Source organism: Xenopus laevis, chromosome 5L (genome assembly GCF_017654675.1).
Source record: "Xenopus laevis strain J_2021 chromosome 5L, Xenopus_laevis_v10.1, whole genome shotgun sequence".
NCBI lineage: Eukaryota > Metazoa > Chordata > Amphibia > Anura > Pipidae > Xenopus > Xenopus laevis.
Window position 1 is genome coordinate 102,710,184 of NC_054379.1, and position 24,223 is coordinate 102,734,406.

The 24,223-nt window shown below is 34.9% G+C and overlaps 1 protein-coding gene across 1 annotated transcript in view; it reads left to right on the forward strand.

The window, feature by feature from the left end:
• Positions 1-24,223, forward strand: part of LOC108716186 (CUB and sushi domain-containing protein 1-like) — an 882,106-nt gene that overhangs the window by 516,080 nt on the left and 341,803 nt on the right. Inside the window, exons 6-7 of the mRNA XM_041563770.1 lie at positions 13,562-13,674; positions 17,202-17,279. Coding sequence (XP_041419704.1) covers positions 13,562-13,674; positions 17,202-17,279 — 191 coding nt within the window. The remainder of the gene's footprint in view (positions 1-13,561; positions 13,675-17,201; positions 17,280-24,223) is intronic.

The window sequence follows — 24,223 nt, forward strand, 5'->3', positions numbered from 1 at the left end:
AATTAGCAGTACTCTGATTCTCAACTCTGACCTCTCACATGCAGTGTAGTCACTTATTTCAAAATGCCTGATGCTAATTTCTAACTGTTTAGATAAGTGATGCTTCAGTATGGGTAGTTGTTTTTACATTATTCATATGGATAAATCAATATTCTTTTAACTACATTCTAATTAAACTTGCTATGAAAGCTATTGTTTACATCATTCCGTCTTACAGGGATACTGGATTCAAATAATTACAACATTTATATCATACCATTTCATATTTATACAAGTTTTAATGGTAATTTTATTTATACATAATTTATAGTTTTGGTGTATTTATTGTCTTTAACTTTGCTAAGCTCATTAGTTCTTTCACTCTTGTTATTAAATTGGCCATATGTATTTGTAACAGCAGTGCAGTAAATGTTAATATGCCATATAGGTAGGTATTCAATACTTTATGCTGTGATACACAATCTCAGGCTGTTTACTAATTTTTTATATAGTCATGATTTGTGTAAATAGATCATGGTTTTGCCTAAAGAAAATCATAAAAAAATAAAACTCCCGGCTGAGAAAAAACACATTTGAGAAAAAAAATCACAGCAAAATATATTCTCAAAAATGAATGTCAGCTTCCTTGGTGCACATCTATATTATGTCTGATTCACCTAAATCTGTTGTTTGCCATGAAAAAAAAAATCCAAAAATGGATTCCTCCAGGCTAGTAAATGTAAACATTTTTTCCAAAAGTACAATACTTACAGAATATTATGAATTGATTTCAGGGAAAAGGGAATGTGTTATACTCTGAAAACAAATATTGCTTAAAGCCAGTGTATACAAACTTTATTATAAGATTGTTCTTTTTGTGAGAAATAAATTCTAGAATTTATCCATGTACCTTTGTTAGATTTATGAAGTCCTGAAAATAAATATGCAACTTTTTTTAAGATTAATAGGTGTGTGCAAAAAGCACAGTTTATTATTGAATAAATACTCATATTATCCTTTTGCCCTCCAACAAAAGAAAAGGCAAGAGTCTTGAACCTATATGTAGCCAAATACTGGAATGGAAACAGTATGCTGCTTTTAGAGTTATAATGTACATATCTATAAATATATGTATGGGAAGCAGCTTCTAATTAAAGTGTCCCTTTTAAAAACGTACTTCTGTCCCTCAAAATTTATTTTAAATGGGTCTACAAACTCTCTAAAAAAATGTCCCAATTCAGGAAAAACTTTAGAAAATGTAAGCTTGAACTTGTAAGCTTTTAGATGCCAAAGATTAACATTCAAAATGTTTGCATTTTTTGAACTTAAGAAATATCAAACATTCAAGTTTTGGAACCCCTAATTTGAATTCATGAGTCTTAGTGCAAACATATTTGAATTGCAATAAAAATTTCAATTCAAACTTTGATAGATCAGCCCATTAGAATGGAGCACAAAGTATATTTGAATGGAATCCAAAGAGTTTAATTTGCACCCATACAAATGGTAAATCAGCCTTTAATCATGAAACGGTGTCAGCACTGTTTGTGGAACATTTCAACTCATTTAAATGTTGTCATTTAATTTCCACTTTTCAGGAGGAAACATAATTATAACAGAATTTTCAATCAAATACCTCCCCATCTTTAGAATTTTTAGGACTATCCTTATTACATACAGTATTCATGCTAAAAAGGAATGTCTGCATTACTGTAATGTTTGATTATATTTTTTATCCCCACTGCATACAAATGTAAAAGCACAGGACAATCATCATTTTATGGGTCTTTTTTATGAAAACTATTCTGCATCCTAAGTCAAGGCAATTCATTGAATCAGCAACTTTCACCTGATTAGGGCTGATTTGCTAACATAGGTATTAAACTGTAACAGTTCAGTTGCCAATAGCAACCAATACATAATTAATAATCACTCATTGATTGCTGTTAGCAACCTCACTGGTGCAAATTAGCACCCATGTTGATATATCATGTATTTCACATAGAATGCTACTCTAGTTGGGTTTAACTAGGCATTAAGAACACTATTACAAGTCAGAGCATGGAACTTAGAAAAAAGACTAGGTACACACTAGAAGGGACACCTATAAACAATCACAGAGCAGTCCAGGTAGAATCTATATAAAGAGTAAATTGAGCTTTATAGCAAAGCTGTATTCTTTCCCTTAGTTACTGTATTAACTCTTAAGACCTATTATAACTAGAATCCTAATATAATCTGTAGTCTCTAGCATACTCTCAAGGGAAATTGTTTAAACTGCTTTTTAGGGAAGAACTTCCTTTGAATGGAATTCGAGATTAAATTTGCTGCAGTGGAATTGCTTTGGACAGCCCCACAGTATCAGCAGGATCAGGCTACCCTTATATAACATGCAGAAAAGGGAGGATGGCAAGTAATGTTTGATTGATGGAGTCAACAGTGTATAAGGTTTAGCTGAGAAATGCTAATAGCATTAGGATAAGCAGAGTAGACAGAAAAGCCAGAAATGTACTACTCTTCCACGAGAGTGAATATCAACCAGTATTGAAATTACAGTCCCTAGTAATAAGTGACGTTCCATATCCTAGCTGTGCATTGCAAATCCACCATTTGTTTAGAAGATAGTATACTAAATGGTAAGTGGCTACCTGCTAAATCTATACCTACCACTTCCCATCTGCCATGGACTAATGTTTTATCACCAATGAAGATGTAAGGTCCTTGAATAACATTAACGTAGCTTGGGATCACAATGTTTATGTAAATTGATTGCATAACTCTTACACAAAAAATAGCATGATGCTAAGCATATTAAAGATTAAGTTTGTCAACAGGGACATAAAAGTGACCTTTGCTGTGAGCCAGAAAAATTATATAAAATTATATAAAAACGGATGCCTTGTGAAATGTTTTACTATCTCTGTTCTACCTTTCTAAACATTAGCAACTATTAAAATAAGATATGAAATCTAGGATGTGTTATTTAATAAAGCATTTGTAAGATGGTATTTCTATTTTCTTTTTGGATCAGTCATTGAAGATACTATAGATTTCATGTAGAGACAATATACCACCTTTTTTAAGATTATGACAATGGATAGGGTTTGTGTCTAGCAAATTCAAAACTAATGACAAATCAAGAAGTCCTTTGCATAAACAAACCCCTGCCTTCCTCAAATGTGAGGAATAAGACATTAAGTAGCTTATTATATGGAGGTTACTCAGTGGACTGGTTATTTGTTTAAATTGTGCAAAGAAAGGAAGTAGAATGTGACGTTGCCATCTATTTAAAAAATTGACTAAGTGCAAAATATAACAAAGAACATCATATTTAAAATAATAGACAAAAGTAAATTGATAATAGACCCTATTCATCGAATGAATGTTGAAAAGGGGGATTTGTACTGCCTCTAAGAAATCTTTTTTAACAATTCTGTGTTTAAAAAAATGTCAAGGAGCACATTCAAACAAAAACACTATTTTCTGACGAATCACTTCTTTTTTATCATTAACATGTGGAGGTCTATTTATTAAGGGGACGATTCATGAAGCTCGAGTGAAGGATTCGAATTAAAAAAACTTCGAATTTCGAAGTGTTTTTTGGGCTACTTCGACCATCGAATGGGCTACTTCGACCTTCCACTACTACTTCGACTTCGAATCGAACGGTTCGAACTAAAAATCGTTCGACTATTCGACCATTCGATAGTCGAAGTACTGTCTCTTTAAGAAAAACTTCGACCCCCTACTTCGGCAGCTAAAAGCTACCGAAGTCAATGTTAGCCTATGGGGAAGGTCCCCATAGGCTTGCCTGACATTTTTTGATCGAAGGATATTCCTTCGATCGTTGGATTAAAATCCTTCGAATCGAACGATTCGAAGGATTTAATCGTTCGATCGAAGGAATAATCCTTCGATCGTTCGATCGCAGGATTTGCGCTAAATCGTTCGACTTCGATATTCGAAGTTGAACGATTTTAGTTCCTAGTCGAATATCGAGGGTTAATTAACCCTCGATATTCGACCCTTCATACATCTGCCCCTAAATGTTGAACTCTAGTGGTTTTAGAGGTTTTTGAAACTACGGCTAAACTCGCTTTCTCTAAAACCATGAATGTCATGAACTTTATAAAAAAAGTACAAACAGAAAATAACTCTGAATGATCCAAAAAAAAACAAACAAATACCTCTCAAACCACTAAACATTTTAGTTTTTTGTATAATTCCTAGCAGAAAAAATCTAAAAGTCTGAATTGATTAGAAACGGTCCAACAGGATCAGCGCAGCTCCCATTGACTTCTACAGGAACTTGACAACTTTTACCTGCCAAAGTTTTAGAAGCCACCTAGTTGTTAAGAATCTGTCCATGTCTAAGCATTGGGCACAAACTGGCAAATTATAAGCAGACACATGGTACAGAGAGCCAGTTTAGAATAAATTGGCCAAACCTGGTAAAATGAAATATATAGTATTGTAACGAAGGAGGGCTGTGTTTGCATGGTAGTCATTTTCTTACCAACACCAAATTAAGTGATCTGGACAAAAATTTAATTCTGAATGAAGAGGGAAAACTTTTTAAACCAGTATTTACAAATGGGTTTGCATTTTGTGTAACAGCAACTGAAATAATTTGGGCAGATGTCATGCACTCAAGTCATATACTTTCAAATGTATCCTGTCCACACTGCAGAACTAATAATATCCAATAAACTGCAATGATTGTGGAAAGTCTGCTGTGGCAAAACATTAAGGGCAGCTGATTTAATTACTTTCTTAAGATTGATCTGTCTATACGACAAAACAAGATTAATTCTGTTTATGGGAAAATCACCTGTACATACATCACTATTTTGTGTTCCAACAGAATTGTTGCCATTTGCAGTCCTTGGACAGGAAATATCCCTGACACTTTGTCATTATCACCTGCTACTGGGATATCTTCCAATTTGGCACCAGTTTTTGTTCAGATCTTTAAATTGAAAAAAACTTCATGTAGCTGTATTCTATTATGAGGATAGACAGATCAATATATATATTACAGCGTAAAAATCTCCTACTTGCAAATATTTTTTCAAACACATGATTGGTTCGTACAGTATGTATCTTCATAATAAAATAAAGGAAAGCTTTATGAAGGCCATACATGTAAATCTATTTATAGAAAACATTCTGTAAATAATAATTATAAATAATAATTGTAAATAATTTGTATATTTTGACAATATGTTAAAAAAATGTGACACATTATAATTTCACCCCATAGCGTGGCATGCTCGTTGTAGCTGGTACATGTTGTCTATTATATTATGCTACACTTGATTTGGCAAAATCATTTAAGGTAGATATATGTGCTACAGTGCCACCCAACCAACAGCTCATTTTATACTACAATGGTACACTGGACTTTGTGGGGCCTATTTATAGGGATGCACCGAATCCACTATTTTGGATTCGACCGAACCCCCGAATCCTTCGTGAAAGATTCGGCCGAAACTGAACCCTAATTTGCATATGCAAATTAGGGGTAGGAAGCGGAATTTTTTTAATTTCCTTGTTTTCTGACAAAAAGTCATGTGATTTCCCTCTCGCCACTAATTTGCATATGCAAATTAGGATTCGGATTAGGTTCGGCCTGGCAGAAGGATTCAGCCGAATCCGAATCCTGATGAAAAAGGCCAAATCCTGGCCGAATTCCGGATTTGGTGCATCCCTACCTATTTATCAGGCTGTGCATAATGGGGACCAAAGTCACCACCCGGGAGGCAACTTCAACCTACTTCAGAAATAAAATGGATAAACATGGTTTCCTCCAGCGATAATGTAAATCTTGATTGCATTAATGTTAAGCATTTGCAGGAGATTAGTCACCCATGGTAGAGCATGTTGTCATGTATCAAGACAACTAATCTCAGTGTTTGCCATCTCCTTTAATTGCGCAAATCTGCTCACCAAAAACAAACCTGGTGGATCTCTATCTGACACATTCTGAAGTTTCAGAATGATCCTCTCCAATATCCATATATTTCAACTAATAGGCTATTGCAGGTAGCCAACTTAGGGTAAGATTCACTAAAGGGCAAATTGACACCAGTGACTGCTTCGCACACATCGCACCAATTCGCCAGGCACAAATTTGCTACCACAACGCTAATCCAGTAATATGCGAAGTTGCGCCCTCGGCGCCAAACATTGGTGACTTTTCGCTAACGTTACTTCGGCAGTGTGATCGGTTGTGACTAGCAAAAATTTGTTATTGATCTTGTGCTTAGGTCAGTTTGCGGTAATTTAAAGTTGTATGGCGGTCTTTATGATAAATGTTGGTGCAAGTGCTTGAAGTTACCACTTTTTATTACAAATGTCCAGGGAACCTTAATAAAGACAATAGAATTTATATAATGCCTTACACATGAGCCCACTGTAAAATAAATGTTCCATATATATATATCTAATGTTCTATATTTTAGGAAATGTCTGGAGAAAACCGGTTCCCCAAACAAAGTTTGCAGGCAATCCCGCTTCAAAAAAGGAAAAGTCACCAGCGTTTTTGGAACTTTAATATATTTTTGGCACACAGGATATAATGTAAGTGACAGAAGATTGAGGAAGATTTATCCTCTTTTTAACACTTCGCCTGGTCTGAGGTGGCAAAGTCAACTCTGTTGAAAAATTCGCCTGGCGAATAGGGATGGGTGAATATTTTCACTTGTTTCATCAAAAAAATTATGCCCATAGACGTGTATAGCGTTGTGCGTCAAAATAAAAAGACACGCTTCCAAAAAATATCGCCGCACGACAACATTTTTTTTGATGCCCATAGACTTTAATCAGCGTCTGCGATATTTCGCCGGCAGCAAATTTTTGTAGAAACAAAACGGGTCCCCTTCCCTACTGGCAATAAGTGCGAATGAATGCTAGCGACGGTCTCGTTCACTAGAAAATTGGCGCCTGCGACCTGTTTGTGAATTGGCGAAGTCCCTGTGGGTGGCAAAACTGGTAAATTGTTTCTAGCGTTAGCCACTTCGTCCTTTAGTGAATCTGCCCCATGGTATCTCTGACTCCCATTTATTAATTTGTTGTAGGCTATATATTTGACTAATTTTCTGGTGTTATATAAACATATAAACTAATAATAAGGAAGATATCGGGAGCCTGCTCGTTCCCCATGCAATTTTAAATTGCAATTAATGGAACTTTTCAGGTTCCTTAGGACATTATTGGTGCATTTTAGCATAAATAAAGTTTAAGGAAGGATTAAAGGATTAAAAAGAGAAAAACTTGAATTATTTTATTCACTTCTTCCTCAGCTTTAAGCTTTTCCCAAGTATGTTGTATTTCATTGATTCTTTTGTATTACATCATCTTATTCCCTAGAAAAATACATCAGTAAATTAAATTCATATAAATCAGAGTTAAATTATTTTTATTCATTAAATAATTGCATCTGAGTTCAAGGGTACAAAATGTCATTCCCTAGTACCTTATAGTATCTTCAGACTTTATCATGTAAAAATATGACAGATAACTTCCTACCAATATATTTATTTTTTTACCAATCACTTTATATAATAGAATCTTTAATACACAGTCCATTTTATATTTTGTATAGTTGACTGTTTAATATCTAGGATTGTGTATGAGGAAAGGTACTCTTGTTATTTTAACACTGCACTGAAAATCACCAATAAGTCTCTAGTAGGGATGTTTTGTTATCAGATACCAATGTTCTGTGTGTAGAATGCATCACTATAAGGGATGCCAGGAATTTTGATTACCTCAATCTTCTCATGGGAATCCACATTGATCCAAACCACAAAACCATTGGCAGGCTATGTCCACTATAGTGCTTATTGCCGTTTACCTGAAATAATTGTGGTAATAAAGGTGCTCTGTAGGTCATTGGCATCAAAGTGGAAGTTTGAAGTGATCTGGCATTATTTAAAGTAATAATATTTAAATATCCTTGACCAGGTATCAGCCTGTTTACTATGTGTTACTGCAGCAGATTGTTTTGTATTAGCAACAGAAAAAAAGTTGAACTAATTAGTACCCTTCATCACTTAACTAAATGTATTGTTAATATAAAAAAAGGAAATATTGACTATATATATATATATATATATATATATATATATATATATATATATATATATATATATATATATATATATATATATATATATATATGCTAAAACAATCATCACCTTGCCTCCATGAGCTCTCTGACTCCATGCTGGTTTTACTAAACAGATTATGCTAACTGGAATAAGATTTCAGGGTATATAACCAGAAATATTTTGTACAGGTCATTCTGAATAGTGATGGGTGAATTTGCACGATTCCCCGCCAGCGAATAAATTCGAGAAGCGGCCGCAAAAATTCGCTGCCGAAAATCCGCAGGCGTCCAAAAAATGGATACCGGCGTCCGTTTTTTTGGATGCCGGCGCATTTTTCGCCCAAAAAACGGACACCGGCGTAAAAAAAAAGAAAAATGGACGCTGGCATCAAAAACGGACGCTGGCGCCTGCGCCATTTCACAAATTTTTCGCCATTTCGTGAAATTCGCAAATTTTTCGGGGGAAGCAAAGCAACGCAAATTCGCCCATCACTAATTCTGAATTGAGAAAGTCAGTTGGATGACTTCAAGGAAAAAAAAAAGAAAATACAGCAAGTCCATATACCATGACCTGGATGAATAAGAACCTTCACAGACATATTCAAGTGTTACGTTTGTCAGATCATCGAAGAGAAAAAAATGAAACCAATGAGCTTAGCTTTACATTTAGGGGCATATTATCAAGGGCCGAATTTTGAATGGAAAAAACGTCGAAATTTGAATTCAAAAAGACCAACTGAAATTAAGTCGTAATTTTTTTTTACTTGAATAGGTCTGTTTTTGATCGAATAGGTCCATTTACGGCCGAATTTGAATAATACGAATCGAAGGAATATCGCATTCGATCGAATTTGATTGCCCAAAAAACTTTGATTTTTCAAAGTCCACCAATTGACTCCAAATAGGTTCTAGGAGGTCCCCCATAGGCTAAAACAGCAATTCGGCAGGTTTTAGATGGCGAATGGTCGAAGTCGAATTTTTACAGAGACAGTACGTGATAAATTTTGAATTTGGACTATTCCCTAGTCGAAGTACACAAAAATATTGCTCGAAATTTGAATTTTTTTAATTCGAAAATTCACCTTGACCTTTGATAAATCTGCCCCTAACTGTATCTTTTGACTTAACAGTTTTCTTTGAACACTGTCTTAAACAATGCAAAAGAGTCATAAAAATACATTATTATGTTTTTCTTTTGAATGCACAAATGTTAAAAACATTTGCAAAGGTGACTAATAAAGATTGTTGCTACAATAAGTCATTAGGGTAATTTAAACAGTTCAAAATAACGGTGATCTTTTACTCTGAAATAAACATAGATTTCATGTTAACAAAGTCTTTGCGGCAAATTCACTAAGCAGCGAAGCACCGAACGCTAGCGTTAATTCGCTAGCGTTTGGCATTTTCGCTACTGCGCAAATTCACTAACGAACGCTGGCGTAGTTTCGCTAGTGTTACTTCGCAACCTTACGCCAGGCGAAGTTCGCTAGCGACGAAACTATGCAAGTTCACTAACTTGCGCAGTGTACTGAATGCTATCTTTTACGCTAGACTTCCTTCGCCACCTCAGACCTGGCGAAGCGCAATAGAGTAGATAGGGATTGTTTAAAAAAAAGTCAATTTTTTTTCTAAGTCCCAAAAAACGCTGGCGTGTTTTCTACATGATGGCTGATAGGCTGAAAAAGATAGAAATTTTTTTGGGGCTCCCCTTCCTCCCCCCTACATTTCCTGACTCATGGCAACTTACCTAGACAGTGGGCACATGTGTAGGGCAAAATAAAATTTTTATTTGCTGATTTGAAGGTTTTCTAGGCATTTGTAGTGCAGATACGTGTTCCTCCATTGAAATTTGAATTTCGCGCCGTATGCAAATTAGCCTTCGCTAGCGTAACTTCGCTTTATATAGCGAATCAACGCTAGCGCAACTCCGCAACCTTACGCTACCCCTGTGCGCAACTTCGGATTTTAGTGAATTTGCGGAGCCCTGGCGAAACTACGCCTGGCGAAGTGCGGCGAAGTGCGGCGAAGTTGCGCCTGGCGCAACTTCGCATCTTAGTGAATTTGCCCCTTTATGTCTTCAGTTTACAGTACAAAGTTTTTTAGTTCATGGAACTGTGCTGTACTGATATTTACCTGGCATGCATGAAATGTAGACTAGAGTTACACAGAAATTCCCATCACAACAGTGTTGGGATGTAATTCCTGCCCCCTCATTTAACACTTTTAGTAGCAGGAGTTAGGAATTCCCACATTGTGCCACCTTTTGGCATATATTTGCCACCTCTTTTTATGAATAGCGCAGACTGTAGCATAATGAAAGAATGACTAATAACAAAAAACATTCATTGGGAATGATAGTTCTCAAAATTTTTTGTTGTTATGCATACAACACGTGCATTGGGCATAAGACATAGCAATACACTGTAATAACATCACAAAAGTGACTACTATTATGTGGACATATGAGGATCTAACAGATTAGCAAAACACAGCCTGACTGACTGAGCTCTTAATACCAGGTAGCACTGCCTTCTCCGAAGTAACTATCTTTGTCATAAAGTAGTTGCTCCAACATAGAAGATGCAGATGCAATAGAAGCCATAGCCCTGTCCTGCCAGCCAGCGAAATTCGCTTTGTAGAGGTTCCGACCCCAAATTGTATATGAAGTAACATTAAAACTTACAATTTATGTAACATCCACAACATATTTTGCCTAATTAAGTATTGCCTAGAATCGTAACATAATTAATTAAACTAATTTTAGCTTGATTAAATTACTTATCAAACTATGGCAATGCAGAGAACAGTGTCAGGTATGTGGCTAGGGCAAACCCACTTGACCCCAAATTGATTAAAAAAACTTAAGATAACTTCCACTGCCGCCGTTCTTTTTACAATTTATATGAAATATTACTGACTAGTCATAGAGCCGACAGCAAGATAATTGGACCCCTAAACTTTAGGAACAAGAAATTGTTACAGTATATTGCAGCTACTTTTCAGTCCCACTGGGTCCACATCATTCCTGGGCCCCCCAGCAGTTAAAGAGTCTGTTTTCTCTTTAGTTGCACCCCTGTTTTTCGTTGCAATGATTGGTGGGTCCACACTACACTTTTGTCCTTGAATAACCTGCTTTACATGCTAATTGATCATTTTATTATCACACACAAGGTAGGGTGGGCAAAAATCTTTGTACTGTTCGCTTGTGTTTAAGGGGGGCCCCAAATATAATATATAAGTTATGGGCCCAAAAGTTTCAGATGGCGGCCCTGGTCCTCTTGTATAAAATAAATAGCACATTTACCTTTTTGGTGTCTCTTTAACTAAAAGCTTTCCATTTTATAATTAATCTCCATTCATAACCCTTACCTTTGCACAAATGATACACTTAAAGGGCATATATACCACCTTTTTGACATGTGCTCATTTGTTTGGGCTTATAATAGATAAATACCATCTGAATTTCCAAAAATAAATATAAATGTGTTTATCTGTGGACATACTTGATTACATAGATTGAAAAGCATCCATGATACTCTGATAAATCATTTGTCAACATTGCATAGGCTCAATACAGTGTAATGCAACTACCCCCTGACTTTATTCCATTGTGAAGTGATTCTGGGACTTATACTTGTTTATATTTATATATTTTTGTTTATTTTTGCCAGTTCGCATAGTGTTTATGCACCTTTTCTACATAATGAGGGAGTGTTTAATGAATGTTTAATCTAACAGAATCTGATTGGTCAGAAAAGTGGAAATTTCTATGTGTATGTGTGTACTTGTAAAATATAGTATAACTTTACAAATGGCTCAAATAACCTTTATAGTGTCTTTTCAGTAGGTCCTAGAATTGAAGTAGTTAGTATAACAACAGATTTGCATGTACAATGGATGAAAATATAAATGATTCAATAGCACAATGAAACAAATTATAAAAAAAACTGCTATGGGATATTACATTCAAATAAGGTGAAATACATGAATAAATATTTATTACTTTATATTTTAAGATTTCTGAAACTAGACTACTCAAGCACTGAATAAGTAATGACTGCATCAAAAACCTACCTTTGGTAGGAAATATAAATCTGCAGCACACTGTTTTCATTGAATACTTGAGGTATGGAAAGGAAAAAATATATAACTGTTAAACTGGTAAGAAATAATAGATCAGATTGTAGATTATCAGTCACTGGAAGTAATATCTCAAATTAGTTTGCAAACATCAAATCATCATTATATTATTAACAATGTGCTTTGAATATTTTTTAAGTCTTAAAAATTACATTCATGGGTATGGACATAAGATATTTGACATTTAAAAACCTCTGTTAGATAATATTCCCTCTAGAGTGGTTGGGTATATTTACATACTATAATGGAATAGCCTGTTCCAATAACCAATCACCACTTGGCACTGATGATGAAAGCAAATATTTCATTGCTGTTAGGGATGCATCAAAACAATACATATTCAATTTGGCCAAATATGAAATCCTCCATAAAAGATTTAACTGAATTCCAAACTGAATCCAAAACCTAACAAAGTTTAAAAAAAATCACCTCTGCACAAAAAATTGATGTACATGACTTTAAGGGGCACATTTACTAAGCTCAAGTGAAGGATTCGAAGTAAAAAAAACTTAAAAATTCAAAGGTTTTTTTGGGTACTTCAACCATCGAATAGGCTACTACGACCTTCGACTACAACTTTGACTTCGATTCGAACGATTCAAACTAAAAATCGTTCGACTATTCGACAATTCGATAGTCAAAGTACTGTCTCTTTAAAAAAAACTTTGTCTACCTACTTCGCCACTTTAAACCTACCGAGCTTCAATGTTGGCCTAGGGGGACCTTCTCCATAAGGTTTCTAAGCTTTTTTTGATCGAAGGAAAATACTTAGATCGATGGATTAAAATCCTTCGATTCGAAGGATTTAATCATTCGATCGAAGTATTTGCAGTTACTTCGAGGGTCGAATATCGAGGGTTAATTAACCCTCGATATTCGACCCTTAGTAAATGTGCCCCTAAGGGTTCTCATTCACTGTTATTAGATAATGAGCTATTATTCAGATAATTATAAATCCTTAAAATCATATTCTGGATTTGGTGCATCCATATACAGATGCAGCCACTTTGGTTTGTCTGTTTGACACAGAATAACTAAACACAGATATCCCATTTATCTCATTTAACACAGAAAACTGTGACATAACATCCCATCTAATTAAAGCATTCACCATTGTGAACAATGGTGCTTTGGTATGCTAATGAAAAGGTTAAATGCATTAAATGAGTTAAGATAACTTTAGATAACACAGTTTCTTCAATTAACTCTGAGTCATGACGCATTTAACTCACAAATCCAAGTGGCTTCATCTGTATAGCACTTTTTATTCTACAACTCCCATTTGTCTTTAAATGCATTGCCTGAAACTATGATGTATTTATTTTTTAGGTTAACTGGAATGAATTTGCCCTCACCAGTCATAAGCAATAAAAACTGGCTTCGTCTTCACTTTACATCTGACAGTAATCACAGACGGAAAGGATTCAATGCACAATTCCAAGGTAAAATAAAATAGTTCTTCTCACTTAGCATAATGTTAAGTAACAGTTAGCATAATGTCACATTTGCATGACAGCATGAAAATATGTTGCAGCGATGTATTGGGTCAAATTTTATTCAGTTTGTTTATTGATGACTTTTGGAAGGCAAAGTAAACAATGTTGTTGTGTTTTACTGATGTCACAAAACTATACAGGCCTATCTGGGTGTAGAACCCTTGCAGGGTACTCTGCACAAACTGGCAGTCTCGAAGGCTAAATGGCAGATGAGATTCAATGTTAATAAATGTAAGGTTATGCATTCTGGATTTTCACAAGGGCATCCTTTCAGATTAGAAAAAAGGAGATTTCATCTTAAGATGTGGAAAGGATTTTTTACAAGCAAAAAATGTCAAATTGTGTAATAGCTTCAAGAAAAGTTTGGATGAAAGTTAGAAAATACAAAATTCATCCAGGGGCCCTTTCTTTTCCTTACTACTTTGGCTAAGAAACATTCTATAACTAAGAAAAATAAGTCTAACACTGCACAACAGGAATGCAAATAATTAAGGATTTACATGATTGAAAAAGGATGAGTTGCTGCCAAAAGAAACTGTAGCTACAGGCAGTAGATAACATCAATAGACAAAGTAGTAATTCAAGTACATTCCAATCACAGAGAAAAAGGAATGTACTGTATTATATTTACAAATCAACTATGGCGTGGAATTGACAAGCAGTACCTTTGCATAGAACAGATAACAAGGCAAACTCAAATACACCCTCATCTGCATTTTAATTTGATATTACCGGTACTTTTTGTAGAAACCAAAAAGTATCTTATAGCAGTAGGAACAGTATTAGGGTACATTATTTGCAGTACTTAAAACATTCATTTTTACATGCATTTAGATCAAATATCTTTTTCAGGAATTTACATTTTCACAGTAAGTATTATAAGAACAAAAAATAAAGTGTCATGGAAAAGAGAAGCACAGCTATAAAATACTTAATATAAATGGAATGGAGTATATAATTTTGCATTCCTATACTGTTTTTTCCACTTGATACAGGTATTGTTGGAATGTTCTTTAACGTGACATATTATGTCTGTCTTTGTAAGTGATCATAAGTAGCTGTGCTTGACTGTCTTGCATAGTTAGGAAACATTCTATGTTTGAATAGAGTCTACTGTGGAAAACACCTAAATTGGAGAAGATTCTTTTTAAGATAGTTAAGCCACATTGTCCAATCACATCCTTGATTGTCTGTATACTGTATCTTGTATACAGTTCCCCATTTATGCTACCTTATGCTTAGGCTGCTTAGAAGTCCACTCTGTTCTGCAAACAAGATATCTGATTTGTTTATTTGGTGACCCCATTTCTTATCTTACCTAATCATTAAATGCCTAAAGTGGCATTAAAAAAACAAAAACTGGAATTTGGGTGTTTAGTTGTGATTCTAGCTAAGCTAGTTGTATTTCAGTAATATATTTGCAGTTTTACCATTATACAAACACAATATTGTGAAAAATGCAAGAAAACAATCTCCTCTGAAACTTTCTGCCTTTTATGATAAGGGCACTCCAGTAATACCAGTCTCAAGATAGAAACAACTTATCTGAATAAGCATGATCACCAGACCCAGTTTCTACCTAAATTATATCTATGGACATATCTACATTCAGTACCATTTTTTAAATAATCAAGTTACTCTTTACTCTTTGCCTCTGAACAAATGGTCTCTCTTCATGTAGTAGGGGAATTTAGTTTTTGATTGACGGTTAGGTCTAATAAATCCTTTGGGGTGGTTGCACTCTTTGCCTAGGTGCTCACTCTTTGAAAATAACTGGCTCAGATGGAAATCCTGTTTCTCCATATGCAGGGTCTGTTATTTTAATACCTTTTGCTTGCGCTGGAGTTGGTTATTTGAGTTAGCTCTAAAACATCTGTTAAGAATGGGAACCCTCCTAAAAGATGTATTAGACCTCAAGAGCATGAAGAGTGACAGGTTGCGAAGAGTGAGATACTGAAGAGTAACTTGATTGTTATTATATATACAGGATATACCAGTATACAATTGTTTGCATTTTCATTTCTACATGTATTGTGTGCACTACCACTTATAAAGAATATACTTGTGACAAAAGAATTAAAAAAAAAAAGAATTTCCATTGAGGGTAGCATATTTTGACATTAATATTGCATTGTATATCTTTAACTCATATTAGTATTTACGCTTAATAGCACATGCCTTGCTTTACTTAAAAAACATGAATGCAAATCCTGAAAGGCAGAAAAGCATGAAGGATGAATCAAAATCACATAATGAGCCCCCTAAGGAAATATTCTTTTGTCCAGAACTCCTCAGAGGAAAAGAACATACATTTTAATGTAATAAAATGTGTAACTTTACTTTATCAGCAATGAAACTGGGTTCCATTTGAGACTTGTAAAGGTGTCAAAACATTATTACAGATGACTTTTGATTTCCATGTGGTTTACAAAGTGTTGGCAGTTCATGAGACTGCATGATATTTGGTAATTTGTCTCTCTCCAATAAAAATATGAATAACATTTCTGTGAATGAACAGAAAAATTGTGTGAATTCTTCAGTTTGATGCTACATTCGGCCAAAGGAACTCTGCAAGAATAATACTTACTAGAAATGAGTAGTGATGGGCGAATTTGCGCGGTTTCGCCGAAAATGAGCGAATTTCCCGCAAAATGGAGAAAAGTTTGCAAAACGGCACTGGCATCTCGTTTTTAAATTTGCAAAATGGGCGCGAATATTTGCAGGCGAAAATGTACCAGCGTCCAAAAAACAAACGCCAACGTCCATTTTGTTTTACGCCGGAGAATTTTTGCCAGCAATGAATCGTGCTGGCGGTGAATCGCACAAATTCGCTGTGAATAAATTCGCCCATCACTAGAAATGAGGTAACAAAAGTGGGTAACACGGTTGTTCTTAGATCTACCAGGCAGCTGTTATCTTGTGTTAGGGAGCTGTTATCTGGTTACCTTCCCATTGTTCTTTTGTTTGGCTGCTGGGGGGGGAGAGGGAGGGGGTGATATCACTCCAACTTGCAGTACAGCAGTAAAGAGTGACTGAAGTTTATCAGAGCAAAAGTCACCATGACTTGGGGCAGCTGGGAAATCGACAATATGTTTAGCCCCATGTCAGATTTCAAAATTGAATATAAAAAAATCTGTTTGCTCTTTTGAGAAATGGATTTCAGTGCAGAATTCTGCTGGAGCAGCACTATTAACTTTCCCATGACAGTATCCCTTTAAAGGCAATTGTGTCATTTATACTGCACTTATATGTGTAGTTTTGCTAATTCATTTTGCTAGAATATATAGTATGACAAAAAAAGTTTTTTCGGTCCTGTAAATAAGCATTACACTTGTTCATTTGATATAAAGTTTATTTGTTAACCAACTGTCTTCTCTGGAGCAAAGAATAAACTTTCTGGGTAGGTTTGTGTTAATACATTTTTTTTTTACAATTCAGAAGTATTTAATTTAACTTTTTCTGTCTCATTCTAGTAAAAAAGGCTATTGAGTTAAAATCCAGAGGGGTGAAGATGTTACCAAGCAAAGAGAGTAATCACAAAAATTCAGTTTGTAAGTAGCCTTTTATATTATTAATCTGCATTTACGTATTTGTTTAAGATTTTGAAAAGACAATACAACACTCAATGAAAAACAGGCATAGAGGGGCAAGAAAAAGAGTGAGATTGTAAAACTATTCAAGTTATGAGATCTTATATATATATACCTATATGAATAATTTAATATACTATATTGAATGTAGGTTTTGATTTGGTTAGAACCATTATAACCGTATTATTGTTTGAACAGATGAAGCTAGCTGACATTTATTTAAGCAAATACTGATAAAATGAATTGTCCAAGAAAAACACCATTATAAGGCAGCCAACAGTTATTTATGTATTAATTATGTTATGTATTACATTACACCAATTAGCTGAACGAAAAACCTGCTGTATCTTGCTGTGTTCTTTTGTTTAAGTATATTTTTTATGAATTTCCCAATTTTGTGAAATGTACATACTAAAAGATATAGACCATTATACAGTAACATTTAAGGCCTGGTTTATTAATGCTCAAACCTTAGGGCTTGAGCATTCAGTTCTCGAAACCAAAAGCAGAGCTATATATTTTTTGTTAGGGGAAAAAAAATTGCATCAAGCTGAGTTGTGCTGGTGCAGAAATCATGTGTAAGTTTAGGAACCAAATGCTCAAACCGAAATGCTCGAACCTGGAGACTTATTTATGGGTTGTAATTCAAATACATATGGGTCGATTCCATATTCCATTCATACATACAGTACATTCCAACCTGAAAACAGAATGTTGTAACTTGTAAGGCCTATCTCATGTTAGGTAGTAAACGGCAGCAGACTCCACCACTGCTGATTAGTCTTTGTAATCAAGTTAGCCTTTGTAATTCCTAGGTCTTATTACCTAGTATTTTCAGAATGTCCAGAAAAACATAAACAAATGAATTGTGTACATTTATTTCACTTTCAGTTGGGGTGATATTGCCTTCCAGCTGACTGTGTAACATCAATCTAGCTGAACTCCCAACTCAACTCCCATATATTTCCAGCTCCCTGTAACATTTTACTGGGTACTAAACCCCCATATAGAACAGTAAATTAAAGTGCAATACTATAAAACCACTAACATGAAACATTATTTCAAGTTATGCCCCTCAACTGACTGCTTGCCCATTAAGAGAACAGACCAACAATGGCTGTCTACCACGTTGGCCGCCTTCCACAGCAGCGTTGGATGGGCAAGAAGAAGCAAGCAAAGTCCACTCTCCTGGGACCCTGTGCCAAGACATTGCCATCCACCTTTTACACACATGTGCCAAACACTGGGGCCTAGCCCCCACCCCCTAGCAAGCATTCCTTTGCAAGTTGTGACTGCAAAACTATTATCCCAACCCACCTTCCACCCCATAGTATTTCAGGGGAGGGAGCGTGTGACAATGTTCCATGCTCTTGAAAGGTAAATAGACCTCCTCTTCCTTTTGTCCTAATAATATCTTTCCTATTCTGACCTCACTTTAGGTGTGATTCAAACCCTCACCTACCAATCCCCTATACCAACAAACCCACACCTACCAATCCCCATTACCCTCTACTTTCCAGCCTGCCATTCCTAGTACAGTCAAAGCTCCTGTTCTTATGGAGTCCCCATCTTTAACTTTTGTGTGTGCATATCTATCTATCTATCTATCTATCTATATCTATATATATATATATATATATATATATATACCACCAGGAAGGCCAGCACTCTTGTATAAAGTGTTCATATGACTGGGTGCATGATCAGTGAATCATTCCATCCATTCCAAAAGGATCAGCACTCACAGGACTTAAAAATGTCAAGTAAATTGAACAGTATAAGACTATTGTTTTGGCTCCATCAGAAGCCTTTTCTCTTCACTTTTAGAAAGGCTTCATATCCATAGGAAATGATCCAGACTCACTGTGATATGTTAATTAATAGTTACCTGTTTCCAATGATTAACATGACATCATATCCACTGTTTTTCCCACCACTGCATAGATTTAAAACATGAATTACAGACATTCCTACTACAGATGAATCCAGTTTAATCAATGTATTTGACCTTCTATTCTATCCGTTTATGGTTTACTAGGTGCTCATTTTAAACTGCTCATGGCAGATGGGTTATTTCTCAACTGGCATATAGATCATCTTCGTTCTGCTCCCTGAATGTATGTGCATTGACGAGCAAAGTATCAGCCAACCAGTGTGCATACACACAGTGGATTACAGTGCAAAAATGCATACTTGATTGTTTTCACACCAAAATCTGCTCTGCGTGCACTGACAGGCTAATCCCATGCCTGTCAGCACACATATATAATTAAGAAGATCTGCACATTAGGGATTGTAAGAGGTTTGTTACAGATTTATGAATGTACTACATTTTTACTGCCGTATACATTATACCATCAGATTGCAATAACATTTCCATTGCATAAAACTTCCATTCTGAACAAAATGCATGGTAAAAGTATTAATAATCTCATGAAGGCTAATTAATTTGGTTTAAATGACCCTTTAGTCATGATATGCCATAGGAATTAATGAAAGCACACACACATTTATATGCATACACAGACACTTTCCTCACAGCAATGTAAGTATATTTAAGTGTATGTAAGAGTGCATAAAATTACTGACTATTTAAGTATCTGTGATCTCAAAACATTAGGTTTATATATGAATAGAATAATTACATTTTAATGGATTTAGCCACAATATTCTATAGTAATAGTATATAGTAGTAGTGCAGATGCAGCCACTTTGGTTTGTCTGTTTGACACAGAATAACTAAATTAAAGCATTCACCATTGTGAACAATGGTGCTTTGGTATGCTAATGAAAAGGTTAAATGCATTAAATGAGTTAAGATAACTTTAGATAACACAGTTTCTTCAATTAACTCTGAGTCATGACGCATTTAACTCACAAATCCAAGTGGCTTCATCTGTACTATAGTAGTAATTAATGAAAGCACACACACTCACAAACATACAGTATATACGCATACACAGATACAATCCTCACAGCAATGTAAGTACATTTAAGTATATACAAGAGTGCATAGATTAAATAAAAACAATATATTTCTATATACTTATTCTTGAAGTCTCCCATACACATGAAGCCACTTGGATTTGTGAGATAAATGCGTCATGACTCATGGTTAATTGAAGAAACTGCGTTATCTAAAGTCATCTTAACTCATTTAATGCATTTAACCTTTCCATTAGCATACCAAAGCACCATTGTGAACAATGGTGAATGCCTTAATTAGATGGGATGTTGTGACGCAGTTTTCTGTGTTAAATGAGATAAATGGGATATCTGTGTTTAGTTATTCTGTGTCAAACAGACAAACCAAAGTGGCTGCATCTGTATGTGATGATGGAATAAGTAAAGGAAATATAAAGGACATTTGGCATTTTGCTCTTACTTATGAACCCAAATTTAAACAGTAGGGGGCAGATTTATCAAAGGTTGCGTTTTCCTGCAAAACTCAAGTTTTTCTAGGGTAGTTTTCAGTCAAAACTCAAATTATTGAGTTAAAAAAAAATAGATTTTTTTGAGATTTATTATACCCCGAAACTGGACATGGCTTGAATTCAAAAGAACTCCAGCTAAAACCTGTTGAGTTAAATAGAAATACTACTAAATATTTCTTTGGTGAACTGGGGACATTGGTTTATGTAGCTTTGCAAAAGGGCTTAATTAGCATTTTAGAAAGAGATTTTCTTATTTCCCATTTATTTCGACTTTTTAGGGTATGGGGTCACTTAACGAGTGCCCATCTACAGCCTTTGGTCCAAAGATTGAGCAGCTATGTGAGAGATACTGCAAATCTACATTTGAAAGTTAAGAATGTTGCCTGGCAAAGGATTACAAGCCAAGCTAGATGGGACCTCGCTGTACTCCTCAATACCACATAAAAAAGGTTTAGAATTTCTCCTCTTGGCTATAAAATAGAACAAAACTATTTAATTCTTGATCCGCAATTCTACCCGCAGAGATGTGGGACTGCAGTGGGAGTGAGGTTTGCTCACACCTTTGCCAACCTTAGTATGGGTTGGTGGGAGGAGACCCACATCTCTGCAGAATGGAAAAAACATTTGAAATTATATATAATATTATATTATATTCGCTATATTGAAATCTGCTATGTGTATGGGAAGGTAGCAATAAACAATTCAATGATTTTGTTCAAATAATTAATGATAATGCCCTGAATTTAAGGTTTACAGACAGGTTCTCAAAGACAGAGATTGCATTTCTGGATGTGAGATTAATGTCTATGAGAAATAAAGTTAATTCCACAATGTAAAGAAAGCCATGCAGTGGAAACACCCTGCTGCATGCTTGCTCATGTCTTCCTAAGAACCTGATAGGTAGAATACCAGTGGTACAGTTCCTTAGATTGCAAAGAAACTGCTCCACAGATAAAGAATTTTATAGATTAGCAGGAGATATGAGTAATCGGTTTAGGGAGAGAAGCTATGATAAAATTAACATCAAAATGGCTTTTTTTGGAGCAGCAAATGCAGATTGGGATTTTTTTTTACTTTTTTTGGAACAAAATAGACAATTTAATGATAGGGTGTCCTTTATCATGAGTAGTGTTGGGCGAATTTGGGGCGTTTCCAATTTTTTTTGTGACGCCGCCGAATTTTTGCTGGCAAATTTTCGCTGCGGTTTCGCAAATTTTTTTAATCGCGGGAATTCACCGCGAATTCGCGCCTGACGAATAAATTCGCCCCTCACTAATCAGGAGATACAGTAGACAATAAATTCTCCCTATTCTATAAACAGATGCGAATTTCTTTGGAACCCGAAATCAAGGGGTGAGGAGTATAGTGAGGCGAGCATATACCTTGGAAGATCTATTGTCACCTAGTCTACTAGTAAAGCAGTTAAACACAGGCCCACTTTTTAAATTTTAAAGGTTGTTATAGATGCTGAAATACAGGCTCCGATGCATTACCTGTAAATTTTTGCAAATCTCTCATTTAAATCTACAGTTACGAATAAAACGTATCGCATTAAACAATTTATTAATTGCAACAGCATAGGAATAATCTATTTAATAACCTGGAAAAAGTGGAACAACATGTGGGTTGCTCCATGCAGTCTTTGAAAGAACGTATCAGGGAACATATAAATCAGATCACAACACAAAGTATTGTAATAAAACCAATGTCACCAGACACTTTAGGAAATGTAATAATAGGGATTTGAAATATTTTTCAGCTCAAGCGATTGAACAGGTAAAAACAGGTATCAGAGAAAATAATACTTTAACTATGTTATGCAAACTCTTATTTAGAGACACAGCTACCTTTAGGGATGAATTTTACATTTGATGTGACTAGCTTTATATAATTTACATGAAAACAATTTGTACTCAATATGTATTGATGGTATTTATAACGCTTTTACACTGTCTTAGATTTACCCCTGAACATGGATCTTTTAGAACCAGATAGATTGAGTGATTTTATAGTCATGTGGGTGGGTCTGGAATACCTTAACGAGGCGCCAATGCAATAATGACCTTACTCAACTATGATTGGTTTTTTTCTGATGGGAGGGTATATTTGAAAATGTATATATACAAGGAGAGGCATTTTATCTTTTGGAATTGCCTATGATTAAGTTCTGGGTAAACATGAAACGCTCCATGTGGGGATATTGATTTAATATGTATTTTTATGTGATACAATAAATTAACTTTTTTAACAGCATGAATATAGAGAAATCATTTTTTGGACTATAAAACCTGTTGAGGTCATGTAGAAGTCAATGACAGAGGTCCCTTGAACTATTTGAAGATGTTTATAGCCTCCACGATGTTCTGTGTCTTTGCAGTGGGTTTCACTTGAAAACTCAATTCATTCGAGCAATTCGAGTTTTTTTTTCTGCGGAAAACACAATTAATTCGAGTATTCAGGTTTTTCACCAAATTCACTGATTCAAAATTTTTATATTCAAGTTTTTTTATAAATTAGAAAACATTTGAATTGTGAGTGATAGAAACCTTACAAAGCTCACAAACTTGACAGTATCATTTAAGACAAAGTACATTTAAAATGATATATAACCTTGAAGAACATAGTGTTGACCCTGTACTTAGCAGGGTTCTGTTATTCCACATGCCATTTACAGATTATTTAGTCCCTCATCTAAATTGTTATGGCTTTTTTCTTGTGAGCCAGCTATACAAATGTTCTGATTTTAGCATCCAAATCAGTTTGGACATAGAGAGTTTGGATTTTAACCAGTACTAAGCAATAGGCTGCCAATTTGTTTTCTCTAATGCTCAGCTGAGTGAGAGTTGCCAAACATTTTGCTCCTTGCAATAAATATTGAAATTACTGACCATTTAAGTATCTGTGATTTCAAAACATTTACATTTAATTACATTTTAATTGATTTATTTTGTTTATATTGTTTGCTAAGCTAACAATCAGACTATATGCATATGTTTTATACCAGACATTTTTTAGTCTCTTTGTTTTTATTGAAAGGTGTATATTTATAAGTTTAAAATGTGCTGCCCATTATCTCTGGTCCTTTCCATTGTGAATTTTTACCTACAATGTATAAAGTCTAGAATTGTATACAATACTAATAATAAAGAAGTGAGTAAACATTGTTATCCTTCCCCTTCCCACCCCAAGACTAATGACATTACAAGTAGACTTACTGAAGTTCGTCTCACTCCTGTAGAAAAAAAACTAATTAAAGACATAAAATATCAACAAGTATGGGACCTGTTATCCAGAATGCTTGGGGCCAGGGGTTTTCTGGATAAGGGATCTTTCCATAATTTAAATCTCCATATCTTAAAAAATTATTTACATCTTAATTAAACCCAATAGGGTTGTTTTACCTCCAATAAGGGTTAATTTTTTGTGATCAAATAGAAGCTACTGTTTTTTTTTATAACAGAAAAAGGAAAT